Here is a 22,856-nt window from a genome sequence, read left to right on the forward strand (position 1 = left end):
TTCCTGGCCAGCCTCTCCTCCCACCTGCCCTCTCTGCTCCAGCCACATCAGTCTGCTTATTGTTCCTCGAAGGTACATGCCTGCCTTTGGGCCTTTGCATTTGCCGTTTCCTCTGCCCCAGAATGTCCGTCCTGGCTGCCCGAGCCCTTGAACTGCATTTTCTTTGTAGTCCTTGTTACCATCAGGTACAAAATTGTATGTGGTTATTTACTTATTTATGGTCTGCTTTCCCATAGTAGGATGGAAACCACTTAGGGTCAGAGACTGGGTCAGCTGTGTTCACAGCCAGACTCCCAGGCCTTGGCACAAAGTATGTGCTCAGTAAATACTTCATGTCTTCGGTGAATCCCACAGCTAAGTAAGTGTATGGTGCTTGGTGTGCAACTGCCATTCTGATGCAGGTCATTTGCCCCCGCTGCCTGTTTTGTGTGGATTTCTGAGATCTTTGCTTTTATTTCCTCTGCCCTGCTTCTAATTAGACTCATAATTTAGGCTCCTTTAAATAGCATCTGGACCTCAGACTCGTGGGCAGGGTTGTAGCATTGAGGTCAAGAGCTGCGGCCTGAGCTCTGTCATTAGCCAGGAAGGGGTACATGGCCAAGCTGCAGATCTGTGGGAATGGCATGCATGGGGACTCTGGAGTTCTCCGCAGTGTTTTAGTCTTAACTTTCCTGGAATCTGTCAGGGACATTTCTGTAGCATTTTCTGGGGGGCACCTTGATCTTTGTCTGCACACACCAGCCTGCCCAGATTGCACCCAGAGCTGGAACAAACCTAGGTACTGAAGGAAACCAGCCTGGGCATAAATAAAATTAAAAAAAAAAAATCCCCAATGAAAGCCTTTCATCTATTATATTTCTTCCTGCTCTTAGAGATACCAGTCATCTTCATGACATGTGAGGTGAGTCATGCTTTTCAGGGTGGTGGGAAGTTTCTGAACTGTGATGGGTCCAGAAAATCTAGCCATAGGCCATTGGAGAGGCGTGTGACCACATGGCTCATGGGAGCAGCTCTGGCTTTCTCAAGCGGCTGTTACTGTGACCGGTTATTCCTAAACATGCTGCGTGTGTGTGTGTGTGTGTGTGTGTGTGTGTGGGAAAGGGGCCCATCATGCGGACCTTTGGGACTTGGCTGCTTGCATGGAGAGTCACAGTTTAGGGGGCGGGAGGGGAGCATAGACATCACCCAGTTCCAGCATTTCATTTTCCATGTGGAGGAAGAGGCTGGGAAAGGTTAAGTGACTCACCTAGAGTCCTCCAGGAGGGTAGCAGAGGCTAGTGGAACGGGCCTAAAAGCCCAGGCCTCCCAATTCCCCATCCGGTAAAGCAACTCAGTTTTCTTGAGCACTTGCTACCGTGTTTCCCCCAAAATAAGACATCCCCTGAAAATAAGACCTAGTGCTTAGAAATATAAGGCCTCCCCTGAAAATAAGGCCTAGCTCATCTTTAGGAGCAAAAATTAATATAAGACACTGCCTTATTTTCAGGGAAACACGGTATGTGCTGGAGGAGACTGTCCTGATCCCCCATGGGCATCGTTTGACCTAACACGTTCTGCTTTCCTGTAGGGTAGGACTCTTGTTATTCTTACCTTGGAAACGAGAAAATCAAAGCTCAGAGAGTCAGGTGACCTTCTCAAGGTCACCCAGCTAGCACATGGTAGCATTAGAATTTGACACCTGGTCCCTCAGCCCTGGGGCCTGTATTCTTTATCAGGTGTTGTTCCGTGATGCTCCTTCAGCTGCTTCTGTCGGTTCTCCAGGTTCTGCTGTGGTCTTTGGACCATTTGAAAACCATCGTGTATCTATCAGGAGTGGCTCCCCAAGAAGTAGCAAGAGTGACAGATAAGCCCGGATAAGTGAGTGACAGAGCTCCCAGATAAGCCTTGTTCAAGGGAGGAGCTGCCAGACTTCTGAGCAGTCCACGTTCAGAGAGTATACGCCAGAGGGTAGATGCTCTCTCTCACTGACGCATGTCTCTCAGCTAAAATATCAGCACCTCCCTTTTCACCCTGAGTCCGCTCAGCAAACTCATTGTGCCTTCTGATGGCAGGTGCTGCTGTCACAAGAGGTGATGGGCATCTAGTATGGTTGGTTCAGACTTGGTTGAGGGGTGGTTGGGGTGGACCCGAGTTCGAGTACTGGCCTGACCTCTGATGATCTTTGTGAGCCTGGGCAAGCTCCTTGGCTCTACTCCTCAGTCCATTCAATAGGAAAATGAACATGAGGTGCTTTTAATGCCGGGGGAGTAAATAAAGTCATAGAAGGTGTCTAGAACAGTGTGGCACATGGCTCCGTAAAAGCCCCTCTCTCCATAACCTGTTAAACACCTTCCTCCTGTCCTCTCCCTTATCCGTCAGTGAGTGGTGTCCCATGGCTTCACTCTGGGAAACAGGACTGTGGTGTGTGTGTTGGGTTCTGGGGGTGGGGGGAGTGTAGGAGCTGTGCACAGTGTTCTGAATTCTTGGGAACGCCCATGAGTGGAAATATCACGTAGTGATTTCTTGGCATGCATGGCAGGTGTTAGATAAATGAGCCTAAATGTGACATTTGAGTCAGCACTTTGTGCAGCTTGAATTGAAAACTTGCTGTATGTGGTTCAGCCTGGTGGTACTGGGAAATTTTCTCACGCCAATGTGGCCTTGGCCTTGAAAAGTTGGCGGTGCAGCCTTTCCAAAGAGGTTTCCTGTGCGTGTTGATTATTGTCGCCTAGGTTTTTTGTTTTTGTTTTTGCTGTTTTTGAGAGACAACAAGAATTTATTTGAGATCAAAGAATTGCAGTGCTGGTAAGCACTGATTCAGGCAGAAACCCAAATAGTGTTTCTATTATGTGGTGATGGCAAGGGGATTTTGTGAGAAAGGGAAGCGAGATAATTCCACGAATGGAAGCAAGAAAATCCTACTGGTGATAATAAACTGTTCTTCTCTAGATACACATAGAACTGGTTCTAAAGAATGTCCATAATTATGTCACTGTGGTCAGCAGGCCTGCTTTCCCGTTGCCTTGACTGACAGTTGTTTGGAAGATAGTGTTGGTTTGGCCCAGTCCAAAGGTTATTTTGCCCAAGTCAAACATTCCATAGGGTCAAGGAGCAAGATATGCAAGGCAGTTCCCCTGGGATGGTGGCCCCAACTCCATTTTCAAATGGCTCCATTTCTGTTATTTTTCACAAGCTCCATGTAGTCGAAGAAACTTCTGTGCCAGGCATACATGTTCTTGGCGCTCTGTCTGCCAGAGCTCTGCTTTTTGGGAGACATTTAGGCTCCAGCATGACAAGTCCGTGGATTATTTTCCCTTTCAGGATTCTGGGAATGTTAATCCAGGTACTCAGGGCAGTAAACCTCACATTCCCCCCCTAACCCCCCCCCCCCCCCCCCCCCCCCGTTGCCCTAGGGCTTTATAGGAAGTGAAGTCCGGAGGTGGTCCCTGTGGCTGCAAGCATTTTTTGCTGCAGGATGGCAGGTATCTAGGTTTTTACTTAAGCAATTTACCATATTTTTCGCTCCATAAGACGCACTTTTTTTCCCCCCAAAAGTGGGGAAAAGTGCGTCACAGACTGTGATGTGTATTACCTGACCTGTCAGCGGTGGCCACAGCTGTTAGAAGAGGAAGCTTGGGCCCACATGAAACCCCTGGGGACGCTTAAATGTCCCACTTTACTGCTGAATCACAGGGCATCTGGTCAGTATGAAGATAGTGAAGAAAGAGTTATCAGTGATTGTGAGCAACTGAGCTTCATAAATTCTGACACTAGTGATGATGAGTTCTTGGGGTTCCCAGAAACTAGAAGAGTACTTGAACCTTAAAGTCTCTCCTCATTTGTTAATGACAGTGATGATGGTTCTTAATACCGCTGTTGACTGCTGTTCACTTTACATGGTTGAAATATTATTCTGTTATATTTTATTAAATATTTTAGTACACTATTTGGTTCAGAATATTTTTTTTCTTGTTTTTCTCCTCTATACCTAGGTGTGTCTTATGGTCAGGTACATCTTATAGTGCGAAAAATACGGTACATTGTGATTGAAAGATTCTGGTGACACAGCCTCTCTGGGCTGAGGAGTAATGTGCTGTCCTGCTAGTCCGTGCTCTGAGGGTGGAGGACGGAGAACAAGGGGGCAGAGGCCTGAGCCTGACCCCTCCCACGCCACGCCAGCTGTGTGGCCCAGGCCAGGCTGTTCTGCCCTGTGCCTTTGATGTCCCGTCAGTGAAATGGGAGCGGCTATCAGTGAGGTAGCTGGCGTTCTAATGCTGAGCCTCGGAGAGGAGGGAAGGACTCAGATGCCTGCTGCAGTAGATAAAGAGGGAGCTAGGATTTTTGCATAGTTTAAGATATGGTTTAATAACCAGGAAATACCAGGGGAGCTGAGCCGCCCCCCAAAAGCTTGTAGGTTCTACAAGCTTTTATTCATTCTCATTCTCTTGTTTCCTCTCTCTCTCTCTCTTTCTCTCTCTCTGTCATAAAGGTTAACAACATCAGTAATGGGCAAATCTGCAGCACTCGTTTCCCATAGGACACAACACCACTTCTAAGCATTCCTGCCAAAAAACATAACCTGAACCTAATCAAGAGAAAGGCACATTGAGGGACACTCCACAAAATAACTGTACATATCAAATATCGGAATACTTTAAATTTGCTATATGATCTCAGTAAAACTGAGCCAGACTTGCTGGAGCAGTCACCGGGAGCCATGTGCCAAGAAAGGGCCCCTCTGTACCAGAGTGGGGGTACGCGGTATGGACAGCCATGGGGTCCCTCCAGCCCGTGGAGGGTGAGCGGTGGCCTGCTGTCCACATGAGAAATGTAATGAAAGCTACATGGAGGGGCCCCTTTGAAAAGTTTTCAGCTCGGGCCTCTTCATGAGACGTGGTAATGGGTCCCTCCAGGGGCTGCGACATGGAGCTGCTGCAGTGCGCGCGGACTGGGTGGCTGACCGCAGATTAAGGAAGGAGGGAGCAGATGTGTGTCTGGGGTCTCAGGGATCTGGAGTCTAGGGGCCGAGGCCAGGAGGGGAGGGGGCAGTGAAGATGAGAGAAGTTGGGGGGATGAGGCCTCACCTGGGTTGGGCAGATGCACAGGGAGTGGGGCTGGGTGGGGGGCTCTGGGGCCGGGAGGCCCTCTGTCCAGAAGCAGAGGGACACAGTGTGGCTCATCCCTTCTGACCCCCTCTTTCCACCAGAGTGCGTCCGCCACCTTGGCCTTTGTACAAGAAACAAAACTGGACACTACCTTAAACGAGTACGTACTTTGTTAGCTAAAACTGGTCTCTTTTCTTTATTTCTTAGTACCCTGCGGAAATCAGAAAGTATGAATACGACCCAAATTTTGCAATTCGTGGACTTCATTATGATGTGCAGCGGGTAGGTTTAATCCTCATGTTTTGCTACTTTAATGGTGTTTGGGGATAAAATGGACTCTTGGTGCTTTTCTTTGCTCCACATATACATCGACTTAAAGTTCATGTTTTTTGGGGGCCACAGAACTGAATTCTTCAAAACATCTTTTCATAAAGTCTTTTTCAAGAGGCTGTGATTAGAAAAGCATGAACGTGGTTAGCGGTTTGGGAGAGACTCTTTATTTCCAGGGGTCCCTTTAGGTGTTTTGAGGAAGAACCAATGGTCATATCTTCCTTTAATGAGTTGCACGGTGCTTTGGTGAGCAAGCAATGATTTCAGACACGCACCAGCGTTTCCTTGTTGTGACGACTTAATGTGAGTGGGATTACAGGGACACCTGGGATTCTCATTCAGTATGCAAATTGTTGTCCATTATTTACGTGCGCCTGCATTTCTGTTTTCCAAGGCAGTATTGATGAAGATTGATGCTTTTCATTACATCCAGCTGGGAACTGTCTACAGGTAAGAGTGAGCTCCCTGGCTCAGACACTGAGCTCTTCTCTCCTGGGCTCCTCGAGTTTTCTCCAGAGTCCTAGGCATTGTTGCTCCACTGATTTACTAAAGCACTTTCCTCAGCCGCCCTCTCCTCTGTTTGAAATCCAGGAATGACTCCTCACTTTCTAGAGACTGGAGTCCATCTCTCAGGTTTCCTGTTGCTTCCTCTTTTTGCCTGGACAACTCCTTCACTCACTGGATTGATTATGACTCTTAGTTGCAAGTGACTGAAACCCAACTCAGCCTGGCTTAAATGAAAACACAGCATTAGCTCGCTGATTGTATAGTCCGCGGACAGTGCCAGGTGCACGCGTGGCTGGCTCCAGGGCCCACGCTGATGTTGTCAGAACCCTTTCCATCTCTCGGCTCTCTTGCTGTCAGGGATAGCTTCCTCTTGGGCAGGCCCCTCCGTGTGGAATCACCAGGCTTTGCAGGGCAAGAGAAGAGGGGTTTCTTTTCCCTGCGGTTTCAGCCAGTCTCAGAGGGAGCGGATGCTAGGCAGGTACAAATAACACATGTGTTCCTTTCCTCTGAGTTCTGCTTTCTCCCCGCTTGGCATCTGTTCATGCTGACTTCCCTTCCACCAGGATAGTTTCCTTCCTTTCTCCTTCTTGAAATCCCAACCCTCCTTCAGGGCTGAACTGTGGTGAGGCCCCTCCTCACCCCTCAGCCAGAAATGGTATTTTTCCTTTATTCTTATGGGGTCACATGATCCTGTGCTCCTCATTGTCTTGTTTCTTCTATAGATGGATGGCCCATTGTGTTAAAGCATATGAACAGGGCCAGGCAGGAGGGGCCAGCTGAGGCCTTTGTCCTGGAAGGAGTGTCCAGCTTTAGGTTCTGCAAGGTCGCTGTGAGGGTGTGTGGCTGACCCAGCAGGGGTGGGTGTGTGAGCTCTGGAGCCACACTTCCTGAGTGGGTACTTGGACCCCACCACTTACTTGTGTGACCTTGAGCAAGCTCTTGACTGTCACAAAGCCTTGTTTTGCTCCCCTGTCAAATGGGCACGATTCCAGTGATCTTAGGGGTGCCTTGTTGTGCAGACCACAGCATGCTTGAAACAGTGAGTGCCCAGAGAACTGTAGGCACAAATAAACGCCACGTCTCTTGCCTTTCCCCTCAAAAGACGTCATGAACGAGGGAATGGCTGGGTAGAAGGCTTCTGCCTCAGCCTCACTCGTTTCTGCTGCTGGGACCTGCCGTTTCTGCATCCGGTTGAATTTGATGTTGTGGGCTGTGGGAGTGAGTGCCCCTGGGCAGGGGAGGGCACACTGCTCTCCACTGCAGTCCCACTTTGTATCCTCAGTTTCACTCATTAATTGGAACCTTTGTGAAAGGCTGGGGTTCCCATCACAGCCCCATCAGCACTTACCTTATACCGATTACTGTTTGTGTACAGTAACTCACTTAGTCTTCTCAGTACCACTAGGAGGTAGGTGTTATTGTTGTCCCCAGTTTAAAAATGACACTGGGACCCACAGAGTTAAATTCCTTGTCCAGGTAATATCCCTAGTCATTAATTAAGGGAGCTGGGGTTTGAACCCCAGGCAGACTCGTTCAGATCTGTGCTCCTAACCCTTATATTTCTCATAACCACACAGAGCCATGGAAAATAGTTTTCAGCGCCTGTTTAGGCTGTATTGAAATGTGGTGACAGTCCCCCTGCGCCTGTCACAGCCATTCCGCATGGCGGGCCACCCGCAGAATTCAGCTGATTATTGCAGACTGATCTCTCGGCTTCTTTTGAGCTGATGTTTGGTCCCTTGGGCCCTAGGGGTACAGCCTGTGTGCCCAGGTGCCTGTGACTGAGTGTAGAGACAGCAGCGGCTTCTGAAGCCACTTGGGGTCGGGCCTAGCATGGAGACAGGGAACTCATCCGGGAGAATTCTTCTACTTTTTGTATTTTCTTTCCAAGTGTGAAAACCTTCGGGCTGTCCACAGCTGACTGCCGCTACCTTAGCAAGAGCTGTTTTCCAAGGTCACTGTCTAGGAGGATCTGGTTTAGTGCCAGCCTCTTATCTGATATCTGGAGCAAAGGTAAACAGACGCACAGTGCCTCTTTTGTTGTCAGAGGCTAGTAGCTGTAACAAGTTATTCGAGATCGGAGGCAAAATATTAATGAATCCACTCGGATATTTTTAAAAGTCATAGGAAGGTGGAGAAAGCAGGAAAGAGGCTGAAATTAAATTTTCATTAAAGTGACATATCAAACATAAATTACTTTTGTCTGTATTTTAATATTGGCCAAGTGGTTTTCTTTTTAAGCAGCCTATTTGTATTAGTAACTGAAAGTCTTAGAGAATAATTTATACTCCTGTTGTAGCGCAGTGTGCTGTTTCCACCGCTCGTTCTGTGCTCTCTTATCATGGTGTCTGCGTCTCAGGCATCTTCTCTTCTAAAGAAGCGGGCAGAGGAGCAGACCTTTCGCCCTTTCACACTCTAGGGTGGGTGATTCCAGGTGAGGAAGCAGGAGACCATTGAGCCCTGGGTAAGAGTGTCTGTTCATGGCGCTGGTGGCAGAGGCAGGGCTGAAATCCAGCCCCTCTGACTCCAGAATTTATTTTTTCCTGTGTGTGGAGTGGCTGGATTCATTTGCAGATTCTCCTGCAGCTCCAGAGGCAGGCAGATGGTGGGTGTTACCTTGGCTTTTACAGATGAGGAAACTGGCCTTCACTGTCACATTGCATTTGGGTCACCCCTCTTGGAGTTGGTGCCCAGGCTTCCTGCCTCGTGTCGCGGGGTTTTGTCCACCCGAACCTCGTGCATGACTTTTTCCATCTTGGCACTGATCTCCAGGTAGAGTATCAGAGGGCACAAGGATGATGGAGACAGAACTAAGCCTTTCTCACCCTAATGTATTAAAAACATTAAAAAAAAAAAAAAACCAAAAACAAAACACCAAAAAAACTCAAAAAACCCACCCCAGAGTTAGGCATCAGAAGACCTTGTACCTTGTTGAGGGAGGCAGTGTGACGCAGGGGTTGAAGAGCCACAAAGCCTGGGACCCAGTCCTGGGATCTACCACTTTCTTCTTTGGTGACCTTGGGGAAGGTCCATGACCTTTTTGTGCCTCAGTTGCCTCTGCTGGAAAAAGGGAGGAACAATAGAGCCTTTCTCCTAGCATTGCGGAAAATTAGGTGAAGGGCTACGTGGAATTCATATCTGGTGTATAGTAGGTGCCATGTAGAGGTAACTATTATTGTTCTGCTCTTATAACCAATAGGATAGCAGGAGTTGTAATAGTAGCAGCATTTTGCCTGTCGTTCGTAGCCATTACTGGTGGCACACATTGCCTCCTTGTGACCATGTCTTGCACCTAGTTTGGAGAACCCCAGCTGTTGCTAGAGGTGTGACTGCTGTTGCTCTCGCTGGCTGGGCCCTTCACCTGCACCTCCTGTCCTTTTTCCAGAGGCCTCAGTGTTGTCCCTGACGAAGAAGTCATTGAAATGTACGAGGGGTCCCACGTGCCTTTGGAACAAATGAGTGACTTTTATGGAAAGGTAATGAGAAATGCTTTGTTTATTTAAAACAGCCTGCCTTTTTCTTTCTCAAAGCATGGCCTGGGAGATTGAGGGCTTGAGTTCCTAGACCCAGTGACCGCCCATAGGGAACTGACGGGGAAATCTGGGATTGTGTTTTGAGAGACCCAAGGTTTGGGAGAGCTCAGTATGTTACAGGCTCCCTGGGTTCTCTCCTGGTTCTCCTTCCCTAGCCCTTTCCTTCCCACCTGACAAAGGCTCTGTACACCTTCCTTGTACCTACCCTTTTTTACCACCACCTCCCCGAGGTGTCCCATTTTCTGGATTAAGTCACCTCCCCTGAGACTGAGGGCAGCAAGTTACCCTGAGCCTGACGGGCAACCTCTGCTTTTCTGATGTGTGTGGTTCTCTTTGCTGTCTGCATTTTCGCTTCTTGTCTTATTAGGTGCATTTTCTTATTCATGTTGCCAAAGTGCAACGGAAGATGCCTGGTCAGTGGTGAACTATTATAATGTGCAGGCGTTCAAAGGAAGGCTCTTTTCCAAGCTCACACATAGGCTTGTGAGGCGCTCAAATTCAGGAGAGTGCAGTGGCTCTTTCTGCCATTCCAAGGGCAGCCACCTTTTCCCGGTTCTCCTCTGGGTTCGATGATAGGGAGTGTGAGCTGGGGCTTTAATGGAGTGGAAAGGGAGGCTGGTTAGACTTTTGAGGGGAAATTGGGGCATTGCCTTAGATGAGCCAGGTACACCTAGAGTGAGATGTCAGCGCTGCTGTGAACAATAAGAACAAGGCGGACATTTTTACTTTTTATTGTTAGGATTTTCCTTTTCTCACGGAGAGGGATCCCGATTTTGGCCAGAATCCCCCTCAGTAAAGGTCACGTCGGGCTTTGCTAGGGTGTCAGCCTTCATGTCTAAAGTGTGCTCCCCGCCCACAGAGTTCCCATGGGAACACCATGAAGCAGTTCATGGACATCTTCTCGCTGCCGGAGATGACGCTGCTGTCCTGTGTGAACGAGTACTTCCTCAAGAACAACATCGACTATGAACCTGTGCACCTGTACAAAGACGTCAAGGTTGTGCCAACAGTAGGGGATTGTGGTTTCGCCTCCCTGTTGCTCTTCCGTGGAAGGAACACCATTTTTAGGCTCCTTTGTAGGTTAGGTGTTTGAAATAGCCACCTATGATCAATGGGCCAGAATTTAGATTTCATTTAGCGCTTGGATTGCCAGGATCCTAATGACAAATGTTATCATGAATGCCGTCTATCATGTATTGTTACTCAGGCTAACACGTGTCTGATTAAAAACATGTCTTTTGACAGGATTCAATTCGAGACGTGCACATCAAAGGAATCATGTACCGAGCCATTGAAGCAGATATTGGTAGGTACTCAGCTTTACCACGAAGATTGTTTCAGGCTTGCCCTCGGCCATGGTGCCGTGCAGGCGTTTTACGTTCATTGTAGCCGCTGCGCAGATGCTGTAGCGCCTTTCTGAGTGCTGTGCAAGGACTTTGCATCCTTGAGTCTCAGGCCATCTTCCTCCCCTTTGCCTTAGAACTTGACATGATCCTGACTCAGAAGGACAGGCGCTCGCAGCTGCAGCCCCTTAGTTTTTACCGTTAGACGGAGGAGGCAGGGTCTTGGCTCTTGATGCGTCGGACCCTGATAGCCCACCCTGAACCAGGCTTCCTTAAGCCTTCTTCCTCTGCCCCCACGTGCCCTGGACAGCGCTAGCACTGTGCCCGTAGGCCCCGTTCAGTAGGCACGTGCAGATTGAGCGACCTCATGCTGAACCTGTGTGTGAATTTTTCTTTGGCTCTTAGAAAAGTACATCTGCTACGCTGAGCAGACCCGCGCAGTGTTGGCCAAGCTGGCTGGTCATGGCAAGAAGATGTTTCTCATCACCAACAGCCCCAGCAGCTTTGTGTAAGTTGTTCCCTTTCCCGGCTCGCTTCCGGCTCGCTGCTTGTGTTGCCTTTCACGGTTGGCAATTTGCAAGAAGTTGCAAAAACAGTTAATCCCTTCAGCATTCGACTCACCTGGCTGATGTATTGTTTAGGGACAAAGGGATGCGGTACATTGTGGGAAAGGACTGGAGGGACCTATTTGATGTGGTCATTGTTCAAGCCGAGAAGCCAAACTTCTTTAATGATAAGCGGAGGTGAGTGTCTGCCTTTCTAGGGCACTAGATTGTACTCATCTGCTGCTGTGAATACTCGGGATACAGCATGTCTTGGTAAAATCCAGTTGGAAATCACAAGCATCTGACATTAAAGCTTTTGATTTTTAATTCTTCTAGCAAGTAATTGAAAGAAAGATGAGATTAGTGCATAGCAGACTTCTCGCACTTATTGAAGTGGTTATGGGGGTGGCTCTGTAGGTGATGGTTATGGGGGTGGCTGTGTGTGGGGGGTGGTAGTTGGGGGGCTCCTGGCACAGTGCTCTCCCTCACTGCACCCATTTAATCTTGCCTTTGTTCTGGGTGCCTGGGGTAAGAGCTGAATACCCCTCCCTCTGTATTCATCTCTGTGCTAGTTTATGATGATGGTTAGCAACAACCTAAAGGAACATCCATATGAGGGGATATTATGCAGCCATAAAAATGATGTGTTTGAAAAAAAAAGCAGTGAGCATAGATTATGACTAAAAAAATGATGTATGAAGACTGTAATCACATGGGAAATTTCTCACGACCTTGGAGAAAAAAAAGATATAACCAGTGTATACAAATGATTCCCATTTTATGTTTATTAGAAAGGAGAAAGATACAGATGTAAAAAGACATCTACTGAAATGTGTTTATACCTAGTTGCCAGAATTATGGGTGATTTTCCTTCTCTCCGTTGTATTTTTTTGCATTTCCAGTTTTTTTTTTTTGCAGTGAGTTTATATTTTTTCTAATCAGAAAAACAATTCATATAAGTGTTAACCTTAAAAAACTAAAGGCAAACGAACTCCTTGTCCTTTGAACTAGCATCCCCAGGGTGAGGAACGAGGCCTTACTGTTATTTCCCATTTTCCATCTTAAAATAGTACGCCTGTCCTCTGATTGGCTTTATAGCTAGAGTGCCTGAATTTCAAGTACAAAGCTGGATAAATATACAAAGGCAGTATTTCCATAAGTATGTGTGTAAAAGAGAGTTTGTTTTTGCAGAAAGCCAATTTTCTGTACAGCCAAATAAACTGGCAAGTCTGGGTTGAAGACAGTTTCTTTATAGGAGGGCTTTTCACAGCCACCAGTAAGTTTTTAAAAGGGGACATATATAGGGCATAGTGTTTTCCAAATGTCCGTGACCCTGGAGTTCTCTTCCACTACACGTCCTTGGACACTGGGCCCGCAGTCCGGGAGACGTGGCCCAAGGCCAGGGACTGTGCTGAAGCTGGTGTCAGGCTTTCTCGGGTTCATACGGCTCCTTTGGGCTCCCTGTGCGTAACCGCGTAGTGTTTCATACAGCAGACAGCCCACGCGGCCACCTCGTGTCATAACATTTCCTGTTCTGTTCTTAGGCCTTTCCGAAAGGTGACTGAGAAAGGTGTCTTACTCTGGGATAGAATCCACAAGTTGCAGAAAGGCGAGATTTACAAGCAGGTACCGCATGAGCAGTCTGTCCTCGTTGTTGCTTTGCTTTGTGTGGTCAGCAGTAATGATACCATCCAGCGCTCCCTGAGGCTTACCCTGTGCCGGGTGCAGTTCCGAGAGCTCTGCTCCAATGGACCGTTTATGGCTTGGCGCCAAAATTTAAGCTTAAGTCAGTATCTCAATTAACTTAGATTGAACAGTTCCTTAAAATTTAAAGCATTACTTTTCATAGTATGTAACATTTAATATATAACATTTAAGATAACTGGTAGCAAAGCCTAGAAATTTCTCTTTAAGAAGCATTCACATGGCATTTTACCCAAATTAGTTATTATTTCCTGACAAACTATGTTGTGTATACAGTTTTAATGTATTTTGGTATTATATAAGGCTTGCAAATGTATGTTTGGGCAAATGATAGAATTGCTATTATTGCGTAACTAAAGTGTTCTTTGTTTTTTTGTTTTTTTGTTTTTACATGGTACATTCCTGGTGGGTTTTAACGACCTGATAGATTTGGCATTTTTTTTTAGGCCTTGAAAAATTAGCTTTGATACAGTCATTCCACTTCTAGGAAGTTAGCCTAAGGAAATGATTAAGATGTAGCTAAAACCCTGCTATAGGAATCAAGTTACTTACAAAATACCTAACAAAGTAAATGAGAAACATGTCCAACATCAGGGGATTGGTTAAATGAATCGTGGTATACTTATCGGGAACAGAAATTACATGGCAGGTTAATATTTGACCTGGAAAGATGGTCATAGCATGTTAAGTGTAAACAGATCATTACAAAGAGGTATACACAATATGATTTTTTGAAAAGTACATTTGACTTATAAGAAAGGCCTGAAAGATTTCATACTAACATGCTTTTATCTTTCTATTTTGATATTTAAAATAAGTTTTAAAGACGAAATAATTTTTTTAAACGTTTTAAAAAAAATAAGTATTTTGGGCCATGGGTTATACTCGGGTCTGTACCTATCACAGATACAATTATCTATATTTTCCTATTGCAGGGCAATTTATATGAGTTTTTGAAGCTTACCGGATGGAGAGGATCCAGAGTGCTGTATTTCGGTGACCACATATACAGTGACCTGGCGGTGAGGGGGCAGCCTTTTGTCCTAGTTCTTTGTTGGGGGACAAGCGTGTTAGTCCCACTTATTAAGGAATTTCTCTTTTGGTTAAGACCATCTTTAGGCTTTCATAAAAATGAGGAGTAGGCTGCATTTTTTTTTTTTTTTTATGTCTCATATTTTACAGAACAGGGTGGGTCTGTCTGAAAAAGATAAATTTGGGGAACATGATGGAAGTTAGCAATTGACTCAGAGTTTATAAGAAAAATCTTTGCATTTAAGTAATGGTAAGAAGTAAAGCCAGTGTTCTTTCCTTTTCCTTTTTTAATGTATTGGAAACACACAACTACAATATAAAAGCTCAGAGACATCAGCCAGGGCTTCTGTTGCCAGCCTGTTGCTTCGAAAGAGTTCGAAACCGGCCTTTCTAGGAAATAGGTGTCACGTGAAAATGAGGCTTTTCTTGCCTCTTGGAACAACCAGAGGAGCATCACAGGACTTGAATTGTGTGATGAACCTATGATTGGAACAATGTATAATTGCAGGTAGAGAGGGGTTGATTCCAGCTCCTATGTGTAGTGACGCTTTTCCCAGGCGCCTCCTTTCTCCCACCTGTATAACCACCTCTGTCCAGTGGGTTGAAGTCTACTGGAAGGAATCATGGCTCAGAATTTGAAGACTGAGGATTTTTATCCCAGCTCTACTTTTTATTAGCTTCGTGACTTTGAACCCTTCCCTTAAGCCCTGATTTTCTCATGTGTAAACAGATTGAAATAAGATCATGTATGTAAAAGTACTTAGTAAAGTAGAAATATAAAATGCAACTAACAGGATGCCAGCATTCCCAGAATGTCAAGCTAAGTGACATAGCATCATGGGCATTTGCCTCTTGCTAAGTGGGGTCTTCAGACTCTGATGAGATCCTTTGTACTACTCTTAAGTCATGTGGGTACCTGACCCAGTGAGGTCACGCACACACACGTCTTAGCATTATGAGAGGTACTCAAAAAGCGGTAGTTCTTCTAGTGTGATCCTGTGGCATCAGTATCACCTGGGACTTTGTTAGAAATGCACATTCTCAGGCCTTGCCCCAGACCTGCTGAGTCAGCAACTCTGGGGGTGGGGCCCAGCCATCTGTGTTTTAACCAGCTTTCCACACTAAAATGTGCTATCAGGGTACCGCTGGCCTCAGAAGGAGTTAGGAATTTTTTGGAAGAGGTTGAGAGGGATTGTTAATTCATCTTTTAATATTTGGTAGAATTCACCAGTGAAGACACCTGGTTCTGGGCTTTCCATGGCTGGAAGTTTTTTGATTACTAGTTCAGTCTCCTGACTAGTTAGAGGTCTACTCAGACCTTTTATTTCTTCATGATCCAGTCTTGGCAGGTTGTGTGTTTCTAGGAATTTGTCCAGTTCATCTAGGTTATCCAAAAACTGTGACCTACAGTACCTCTTTTTAACCCTTTTTATCTGTAGAATTGGTAGTAATGGCACTACTTACATTTCTGATTTTATGAAATGGAGTTTCCTCTCCTTTTTCTTAATCAGGTTCAAGATTTGTCAATTTTGTTGATCTTTTTGAAGAACCAAGTCTTGGTTTTGTTGATTTTTTTTTTTTCTATTCCCTATTTATCGCTGATCTAATTTTCATTTTTTTCTTTGCTAGCTTTCAGTTTAGTTTTTCTCATCCCTTAAGGTATAAAGTTAGGTTGATTTGAGACCTTTCATTTTTAACATCAGTGTTTATAGCTGTAAATCTCACTCAGCACTGCTTTTGCAGCATCCCATAAGTTTGGGTATGTTGGGCTTGTATTTTGATTTGTCTCAGGGTATTTTCTAATTTCCCTTGTGATCTCGTCTTTGACCCTTGGTTAAGAGTATGTTGTTTAATATCCACATGTTTGTGACTTATACAGTTTTTTCTTCTACTGTTGGGTTCTAGTTTCATTTCTTGTGAGAAGAAAAGATACCTTGTATGATTTCAATATTTTAAAATGTATTAAGACCACTTGACATTGTGTATTTACTTGCCTGAGGGCAGGGATATGTCAGTTTTTGTTCATTGTTTTATCCTCTGTACCTAGAACAAGGGCCTGGCAGATGGTACTCAATCAATATTTGCCAACTGAGAAAATGAATGATCTTTTAGTACAGTGATTATGTATCTTAGATTTTCCAGGACATAATGGACACAAGATAGTCTGGCCTATTGTCAAATCATAGGGTTATAATATTTGCATGAAAAATGTGATTTTGGGTTTATGTTGTTTGATCATTCCAAGTTTGATATCCTCTGGTTCCCCATAACCTACCAGGCACACAGGGGGAGCTCCCCAGGCATTAGTGGATGAACTGAATGGAGACCTTCAGTAGCTTCTTGGTCCAGCCTCTTTCTGCCCGTGACCCAATTGTTGTTTTACAGGGCATGGTTAATGATTCCAGACCCTGTGTTTCTGCAAGGGCTGTGACTCATAGCGGTTATTTCCAGAACGGAAATTTCCTTGGGGTGAAATGATCAAAGCCTTGGGCTAACTTGGTTTTAATTAAATGTATTTCATTGAATTCGGGTTGGATAATAACTAACCATTACAATTAAAAAGTAATTCAATGAGTGCCTGTTGTGTCTGGGAAAGGTAATGAAATGGTTTAAATGCTATTGAGATTAATGTTGACTTTCTGTGATCTTTTCGGTCAGGATCTGACCCTGAAGCATGGCTGGCGAACTGGTGCCATTATCCCAGAGTTACGGTCAGAGCTCAGAATCATGAACACGGAGCAGTACATCCAAACCATGACCTGGCTGCAGACCCTGACCGGGCTACTGGAGCAAATGCAGGTTTGGGATTTTTTTTCTCTCCTACTTTTTCTTTAGCCTGAAATTCGTCCACTGGTCAAAGTTACTTTAGATATTTTTATTTAATTGTAGTTATAAAGTAGGAGACATAAGTCACCCTGCGGAATAACTACAGGGATTATTTTGCCCCTACGAGTTTTGCCAGTTTCCCTGAAAAGACCTTTGAAAATGCCCCCAAAGCCATTGGAGAAAGAGCTTTGTGGGGCCTGAGTCGGTGCAGGGTTGTTTACGTTCCTCTGTGCGGCAGGCCCAACGTCCCCACTTCCCCGTTAAAGCCTCTTTGGGAGATGTCCTGTGGGGTAGTGGGAGTTGGGAACCTCTGCCACCGTTTGGGTCTAGTCCTGGTTCTGCCTTCAGCCTGCAGCGGTCTTCCCTGTTCTGGGCCTCAGTTTCCCCTTCTGCAAAGTGAAGCGTCCTGTGGAATAAACACTTCAGGTGAGGCACCCCGGCATACCGGGAAGTCTCAGAGTAAGAGTCAAGGGGACTGCATGCAGTCTTCATTTGATTTTGAAGATAATACCTACAATTAGCTGGCTCACTGGGGAGCAGTGGCGGTTTTTCCTTCTCATAAGCCACGTGGCCTGTTTCCCAGTCCGTGAAGATGCCCCTCTCTGGCCGCCGTGACCCCCCTTTCCAGTCTCACGAGGCGCCTTGCTTTCACGCTTGGCTCAGCTGGCCGGGCCTGTGGCCGCCTCGGTGTGCAGGCCGGCTCTCCCAGGGTAAGGGGCGCAGATGCCCGTCCTCCTGCCTGAAGTAGCCTCTGCCCGCAGCCTGCCAGCTCGCTTTGGGCATGACCCGGGAACTGCCTTGCCTGGCCCAGCTGGCAGCCTGCGTGGGGGAGGCTGGCAGTGAGCTTGGGCAGAGCTGCGAGGGGCGGCAGGCCAGGCCCCCACTTCAGGCTCTCCCACTGCAGAGCACGGGGCCCGCACACACCCCGCGGTCTTCCTTCTATGCGCTCTGGCTCCAGGGGTTCTTGGCTCTCCTCTGACAAGGACTCGTTCTGTTCCTCCGTGCTTGTCTGTGAGGTGATTTTCTAAAAATAAAAGGCATTGATTCTGGGTTAATACAGCCTCGAGTCTGTGCGTAGGTCATACAGTAAATAATTACTCTTTATACGCCAGATGTTGTGCTGCGTGCTTGCCCTACGCACATTCATTTAATAGTCCGAGCTGTTCGGTGTGGTAGGTCCAGTGTTTCCATTGTAGAATAAGGAACTTGGGTGTTTGAGAGATTAGGTGACAGGTCTGAGGTCATCAGATGACCAAGGGAGAACTTGAACCCAGGTGCATGCTTTTGAGCACCGTGCTAGTGCGTCCCAGCTGTGTGGTGCAGAGGTCTCAGGTGTGGCCAAGGACTCCTCGCCTGGGTGCCGTCTCTGTATGACACTGGCATCTGGCCAGATACTCACACAGCCTGCGTGTAGGTGGTGTCACTACAACTGAGCTTTGAGGACAGCTTCTTTGTTTTCCTCTCTCTGACCTATATAAAAATTTTGATGATTAAGGGCTGTGTGTTTAGAGAATGGGAGTGTGGACAATATTTCTGTGATTTTATATAGTTAATTATGCAGGGTATAAGGTCAGGGAAGGAGGAAGAGGAAATTACCGTTTATGTTGCCCATCTGTTTTACAGGAGAGGAAACTGAGGCAGAATCAAGCCATTTAGGAATGAGAACGTCCTGTGTTTCAGACACTTAGGGCTTTGTGTCTGTTTCCTTCTCACAGCGGCTCTTTGATGTAGGTACTGACATCTTCCCATTTTCCTGAGGCCCAGAGGAGGAAGGGACTCACTCAGGGAAGGGTGGTGCTGGGACCCGAGAGCCTTCGCCTGGGTGCTGTGCCGGTCAGGTTTACATTGTTCACAGCGTTCTGTCTGGGCGCATTTACTAGGATGTAGAGGATTCTTAAAAGATAGCTAATAACTGTCATTGCTCACTTCCTACCAGAAAGCTACAAAATTTTCCAGTGATCCTGTGTCACATGTTTTTAGAACGCTCCGTGGGGTTATTTTCAGAGCACATAGCATGCTATTTAGACTATTTTCTGAGGAGGAAAATCTGTCCCCTCAGGTAGGGTTTGATGGTTTGGGGAGCCAGTAGAATGTCATTTAGAGCCAAGTCTGATGAATTAAATGCAAGTACAGTATATAATCCTTGGTTTTAAGAAAGCAGCTATAAAGATAAAGATAACTTCGTTAAATAGCCTGGGAGTCCACTCCAAAATGGTGTGGCTCATGGCGGTAGAGCCTTCCTGGGTACCCATGGCAGAGCCTCATGTTGCCCAGGGGTGGGCAGACTTCTGGGCCAGTCCACCCGCCAGGCTGTGCGGCCGCCTAGTCTCGTCACAACTGCTCAGTCAGCCCTGTGCTGGCAGCACAAGGCAGCCTTCGACAGTATGTAAATGGCTGCTTGTACCGTGTCCCTGTAACTTTGTTGGTGGACACTAAATTTAAATTTCATTTCATGTTCATGTGTCATGACATTTTTTCCCCAACCACTTAAAAAGGACGACGCATTCTTGAGCTCCTAGGCTGTTAGAACAGTGGGCGGTGGGCTGGATGTGGCCTCCCCGATACAGACTGTGGGGCTGCTGGCTAGACTGGCATGTCTTGCTCATGCAGGGGAGGGAGGGCAGGTGTACCGTACAGGAGGCCAATGTACGTTTTTGCTCATGGGGAGCAGAGCATGCTAATTAATGACCTGTGCTAAAGATGGCTGGAGTGCCTGTAGGATGGAGGTTAATTATAACTAATTAAAAGAGAACTCTTTGACATATTTTAAAGAAGATGTCAGACATGTTGTTTTCTGAAGTTTGGCCTGGTATGGGGAACAGAGCTAGAGAAAGGGGGTGGCTGAAGGGAAAATAGTTATTTTAGTGGGAGAGACTTTAGCATGTTTCACTGCTGGTGGGATGGACCCAGGTGAGGAGGCTGGTCGTATGGGAGAGAGAAGTGATGGAGAAAGGTTCCTGGAGGTCGGGGGCAGGGGAGAGGGAGCCATGGTGCAGGGTGGGCCTTGGATAGGAAGGCCCGAGGGCAGGCTGGGTTGAGGGGGCACACAGAGCTCAGATGATTCTCCTCTGGGAGTGCTCCCCTGGCCTTGGATTTCTGGGGCCCCTTGCACCTCCTCTTCAGCAACCTTGGGGCTCTGCTGGAGATGATCCGACATCCTTGGCTGCCCTTCGTTCTAGAAAAGCCAGTCTAGAGAACCTGCTTTGAACTTGGAGACTCCAGTTGGTTCTTCATGTCTGGAGAGCCTGCCTTGGTTTGGGGGGTCCACTAAGGTGCAGGAGGGGAGGGGACCATTCACATGGCCTGTGGCAACTAGTTTCAAAAAGCAGCAAGTAAGCAAGTAACTTTGGTAATCTGGTCACCAGTCAGAGAATTCTCTCCTGCCAAGGACAGGGTGGGGAAGGGACTAGAAGCTGCTCCCTCATACTGGGCACAGGTACCTAGTTCTTGGGCTTAAAAGGGAGTGTTGGCAGAGGTGACACCCCATTCTGTGTGATTTTACATTCTTCTGTGGTCTTACCTGGGTGCACCTCCCACAAAGGCCTCCATCCTGTCCTCTCATATTTCCAGCATCTGACACAGTGCTTACCACATATAGGAGGCACTACACACAAACACACACGTACACATGTATGCACACATGCATCTCAACACAAACATGCATATGTGTATATGCAAGTGCATGTATAGGTGTGCCTTGTGTATGCATATATGTACATACATGTATACATGTATGCGTATATGACTTGTTACACCCTACAGATTTTTGGTCTCATCACATACTTTGTAGAGTTTAAATTCTATAATGAGTAATTTGTTGGTTAAAATGTCAAAGCTAATTAAAACTAGACTCACGAAACCATCAACATCCCCAGAAGTGCCGGGCCAGTCTCGGCGCTCCACTCACACACAGCTGGTGAGCACCAGTGTAGCTGCTTCCGCTGGTGCAGGCAGTGGTGTTGGGCAAGAACCCAAATTGCAAGCTCAGGGTTTTGTCTGAGTGGCAGAGGCCCTGAGGCGGCGAGCTGGGCAGCCGTGGTAAACAGAAGGGCCTTGGCTCCCAGGTCAGAAGCGGATGGTTTGCTTGTTTGGTCTTCTCCTCTGGGTCCTAAGGCTGCCCCGTGACCGGAATTGCAGGGAGCCACCTGTCCCTTGTGATCATGTGCGCCTCTGACTTTGGCTGAGTGTTTGTTCAGCCACAGGAGCCTTGTGGGGCAGTTGCTGTTTTCTTGGTGCCTTTTGCTCATTTTTCAGCTGAGCTAGAGAATCCTCTGGTTTTTCAACTGATGGAGGTGCTCTACCTTTTTGCCTTTTACAAAAACATTTTTTTCCTTAAACACGTGAAAAGATAATACAATATTAAGGAAGAAAGTTTAAAACTTATAATTCTACTACCCTTGCACAAATTAAAGAACATTTTCATGTTAATTTCTTAATATATGCACATATCTTCACATGCTTCCAAAACTACTGTTTTTACTTAACTGCCATTTTTATATTGATGCATATATATATAATGTATATAGTAGGTAGTTTGTATTAACTATATGTTTATGTAGGTAATACATATGTGTAATGGGTATATACCAAAGTCTGTCCAGAAAAAGTCCAGCCGTTGTTAATATAATGAGAATGGTTTGTGCGACATCGATGTAATGTGGCAGCCAAGGAGACTGGACTGGAATGCGTATGTGTGAACAATGGCGACTACATTGTACTAGTCATTGGGGGCAGTAGATGAGCATGTGTGCTGTGTGGCTGTCACACTCAAAATGACTGAGCAAGTAGAGCAACGAGATCTGCATCAGATTTTGCGTTAAGCTTGAACATTTCGCGGAAACTATTTAGATGATTCAGAAGACCGCAGGTATGGGGATCTAGTGATTGGCAGCTCCATCACTACACACCCGCTCATGCATCACATCTCATGCAGAGTTTTTTGGCAAAACATCAAATCATCCAGGTGACTCAGCCCCGCTACAGCTCAGATATGGCGCCCTGTGACTTCTGGCTTTTCCCAAAACTAAAATCACTTATGAAAGGGAAGAGATTTCAGATCATTGATGAGATTCAGGAAAGTACGATGGGGCAGCTGATGGCAATTCCAATAACGGATTTTGCAGAGTGCTTTGAACAGGGGAAGAGATGCTGGGAGAACTGTATGAGGTCCCAAGGTGCCGACTTTGAAGGGGACTGAGGTGTCATTGTCCTATGTACAATGTTTCTTGTGTCTTCTTAAATAAATGCCTCTATTTTTCATGTTATGTGGCTGGATACTTTATGGACAGACCTCATGTTTTATGTGGATACATACGCATTATGTATATACATAGCCTTTAACAATACTTTAATATTTGTAGTTTAATCATGGCCTTGCTTAGTACCTTCATAATATTCCATTTAATTTGTTAAACCGTATTTCTGTTGTTGGACATTTCTAAACTATTTTGGTAAAGAAGGGAGGGTTGCAACTGGGAAATCTGAAAACATAATTTTTATGCAAGTGCCCATCTCTTAGGCTTGAATTAAGTTTTTCCAAGAAAAACTGCCTGTTAAAAAAGTCTCATGACCTAATGAGTTTATTTGCAACCAGAACATTCTCGGTGATTGGTTGTGTCCTGCAGGTTCACAGAGATCCTGAGTCCCAGCTGGTGTTGCAGGAGTGGAAAAAGGAGAGGAAGGAGATGAGGTAAGAGCAGCCCGTTTGAACGTAGGGAGTCCGCCACCCTGTCTGCGTGTGCTCAGCCCACACACCGCACCTGCCCCAGGCGTACTTTCAAACGTCCTTTTTTAGCTCCCAGGTGTGACTGTGACTGCCCCAGTGTCCAGAAAACACCCATCTGCTGTCAGCAAGTGATATGTGACATTTCCTTGAGACAGCAGTGACCTCCTCACACCTCGCGCCCTTGCATTTGTTTCTGTTTTGAAAGTCAAACAAATGTGCTCTTATTT

At 46.3% G+C, this 22,856-nt stretch overlaps 1 protein-coding gene across 2 annotated transcripts in view; it reads left to right on the forward strand.

Annotated features, from left to right (window-relative positions):
- The window catches only part of NT5DC3 (5'-nucleotidase domain containing 3), a 69,815-nt gene that overhangs the window by 22,162 nt on the left and 24,797 nt on the right, over positions 1-22,856 (forward strand). For both annotated transcript variants that reach the window (XR_016510429.1, XM_090272600.1), the window contains exons 3-13: positions 5,292-5,366; positions 5,809-5,864; positions 9,307-9,397; positions 10,314-10,451; positions 10,700-10,760; positions 11,203-11,305; positions 11,439-11,540; positions 12,887-12,968; positions 13,982-14,068; positions 16,737-16,877; positions 22,529-22,593. Coding sequence is in view for 1 of the 2 variants with exons in the window: in XM_090272600.1 (XP_090128726.1) it covers positions 5,292-5,366; positions 5,809-5,864; positions 9,307-9,397; positions 10,314-10,451; positions 10,700-10,760; positions 11,203-11,305; positions 11,439-11,540; positions 12,887-12,968; positions 13,982-14,068; positions 16,737-16,877; positions 22,529-22,593 (1,001 nt within the window). In the remaining variant the exon portion in view is untranslated. The remainder of the gene's footprint in view (positions 1-5,291; positions 5,367-5,808; positions 5,865-9,306; positions 9,398-10,313; positions 10,452-10,699; positions 10,761-11,202; positions 11,306-11,438; positions 11,541-12,886; positions 12,969-13,981; positions 14,069-16,736; positions 16,878-22,528; positions 22,594-22,856) is intronic.

Source organism: Furipterus horrens, unplaced genomic scaffold, assembly GCF_987537825.1.
Source record: "Furipterus horrens unplaced genomic scaffold, mFurHor1.1.pri manual_scaffold_4, whole genome shotgun sequence".
NCBI lineage: Eukaryota > Metazoa > Chordata > Mammalia > Chiroptera > Furipteridae > Furipterus > Furipterus horrens.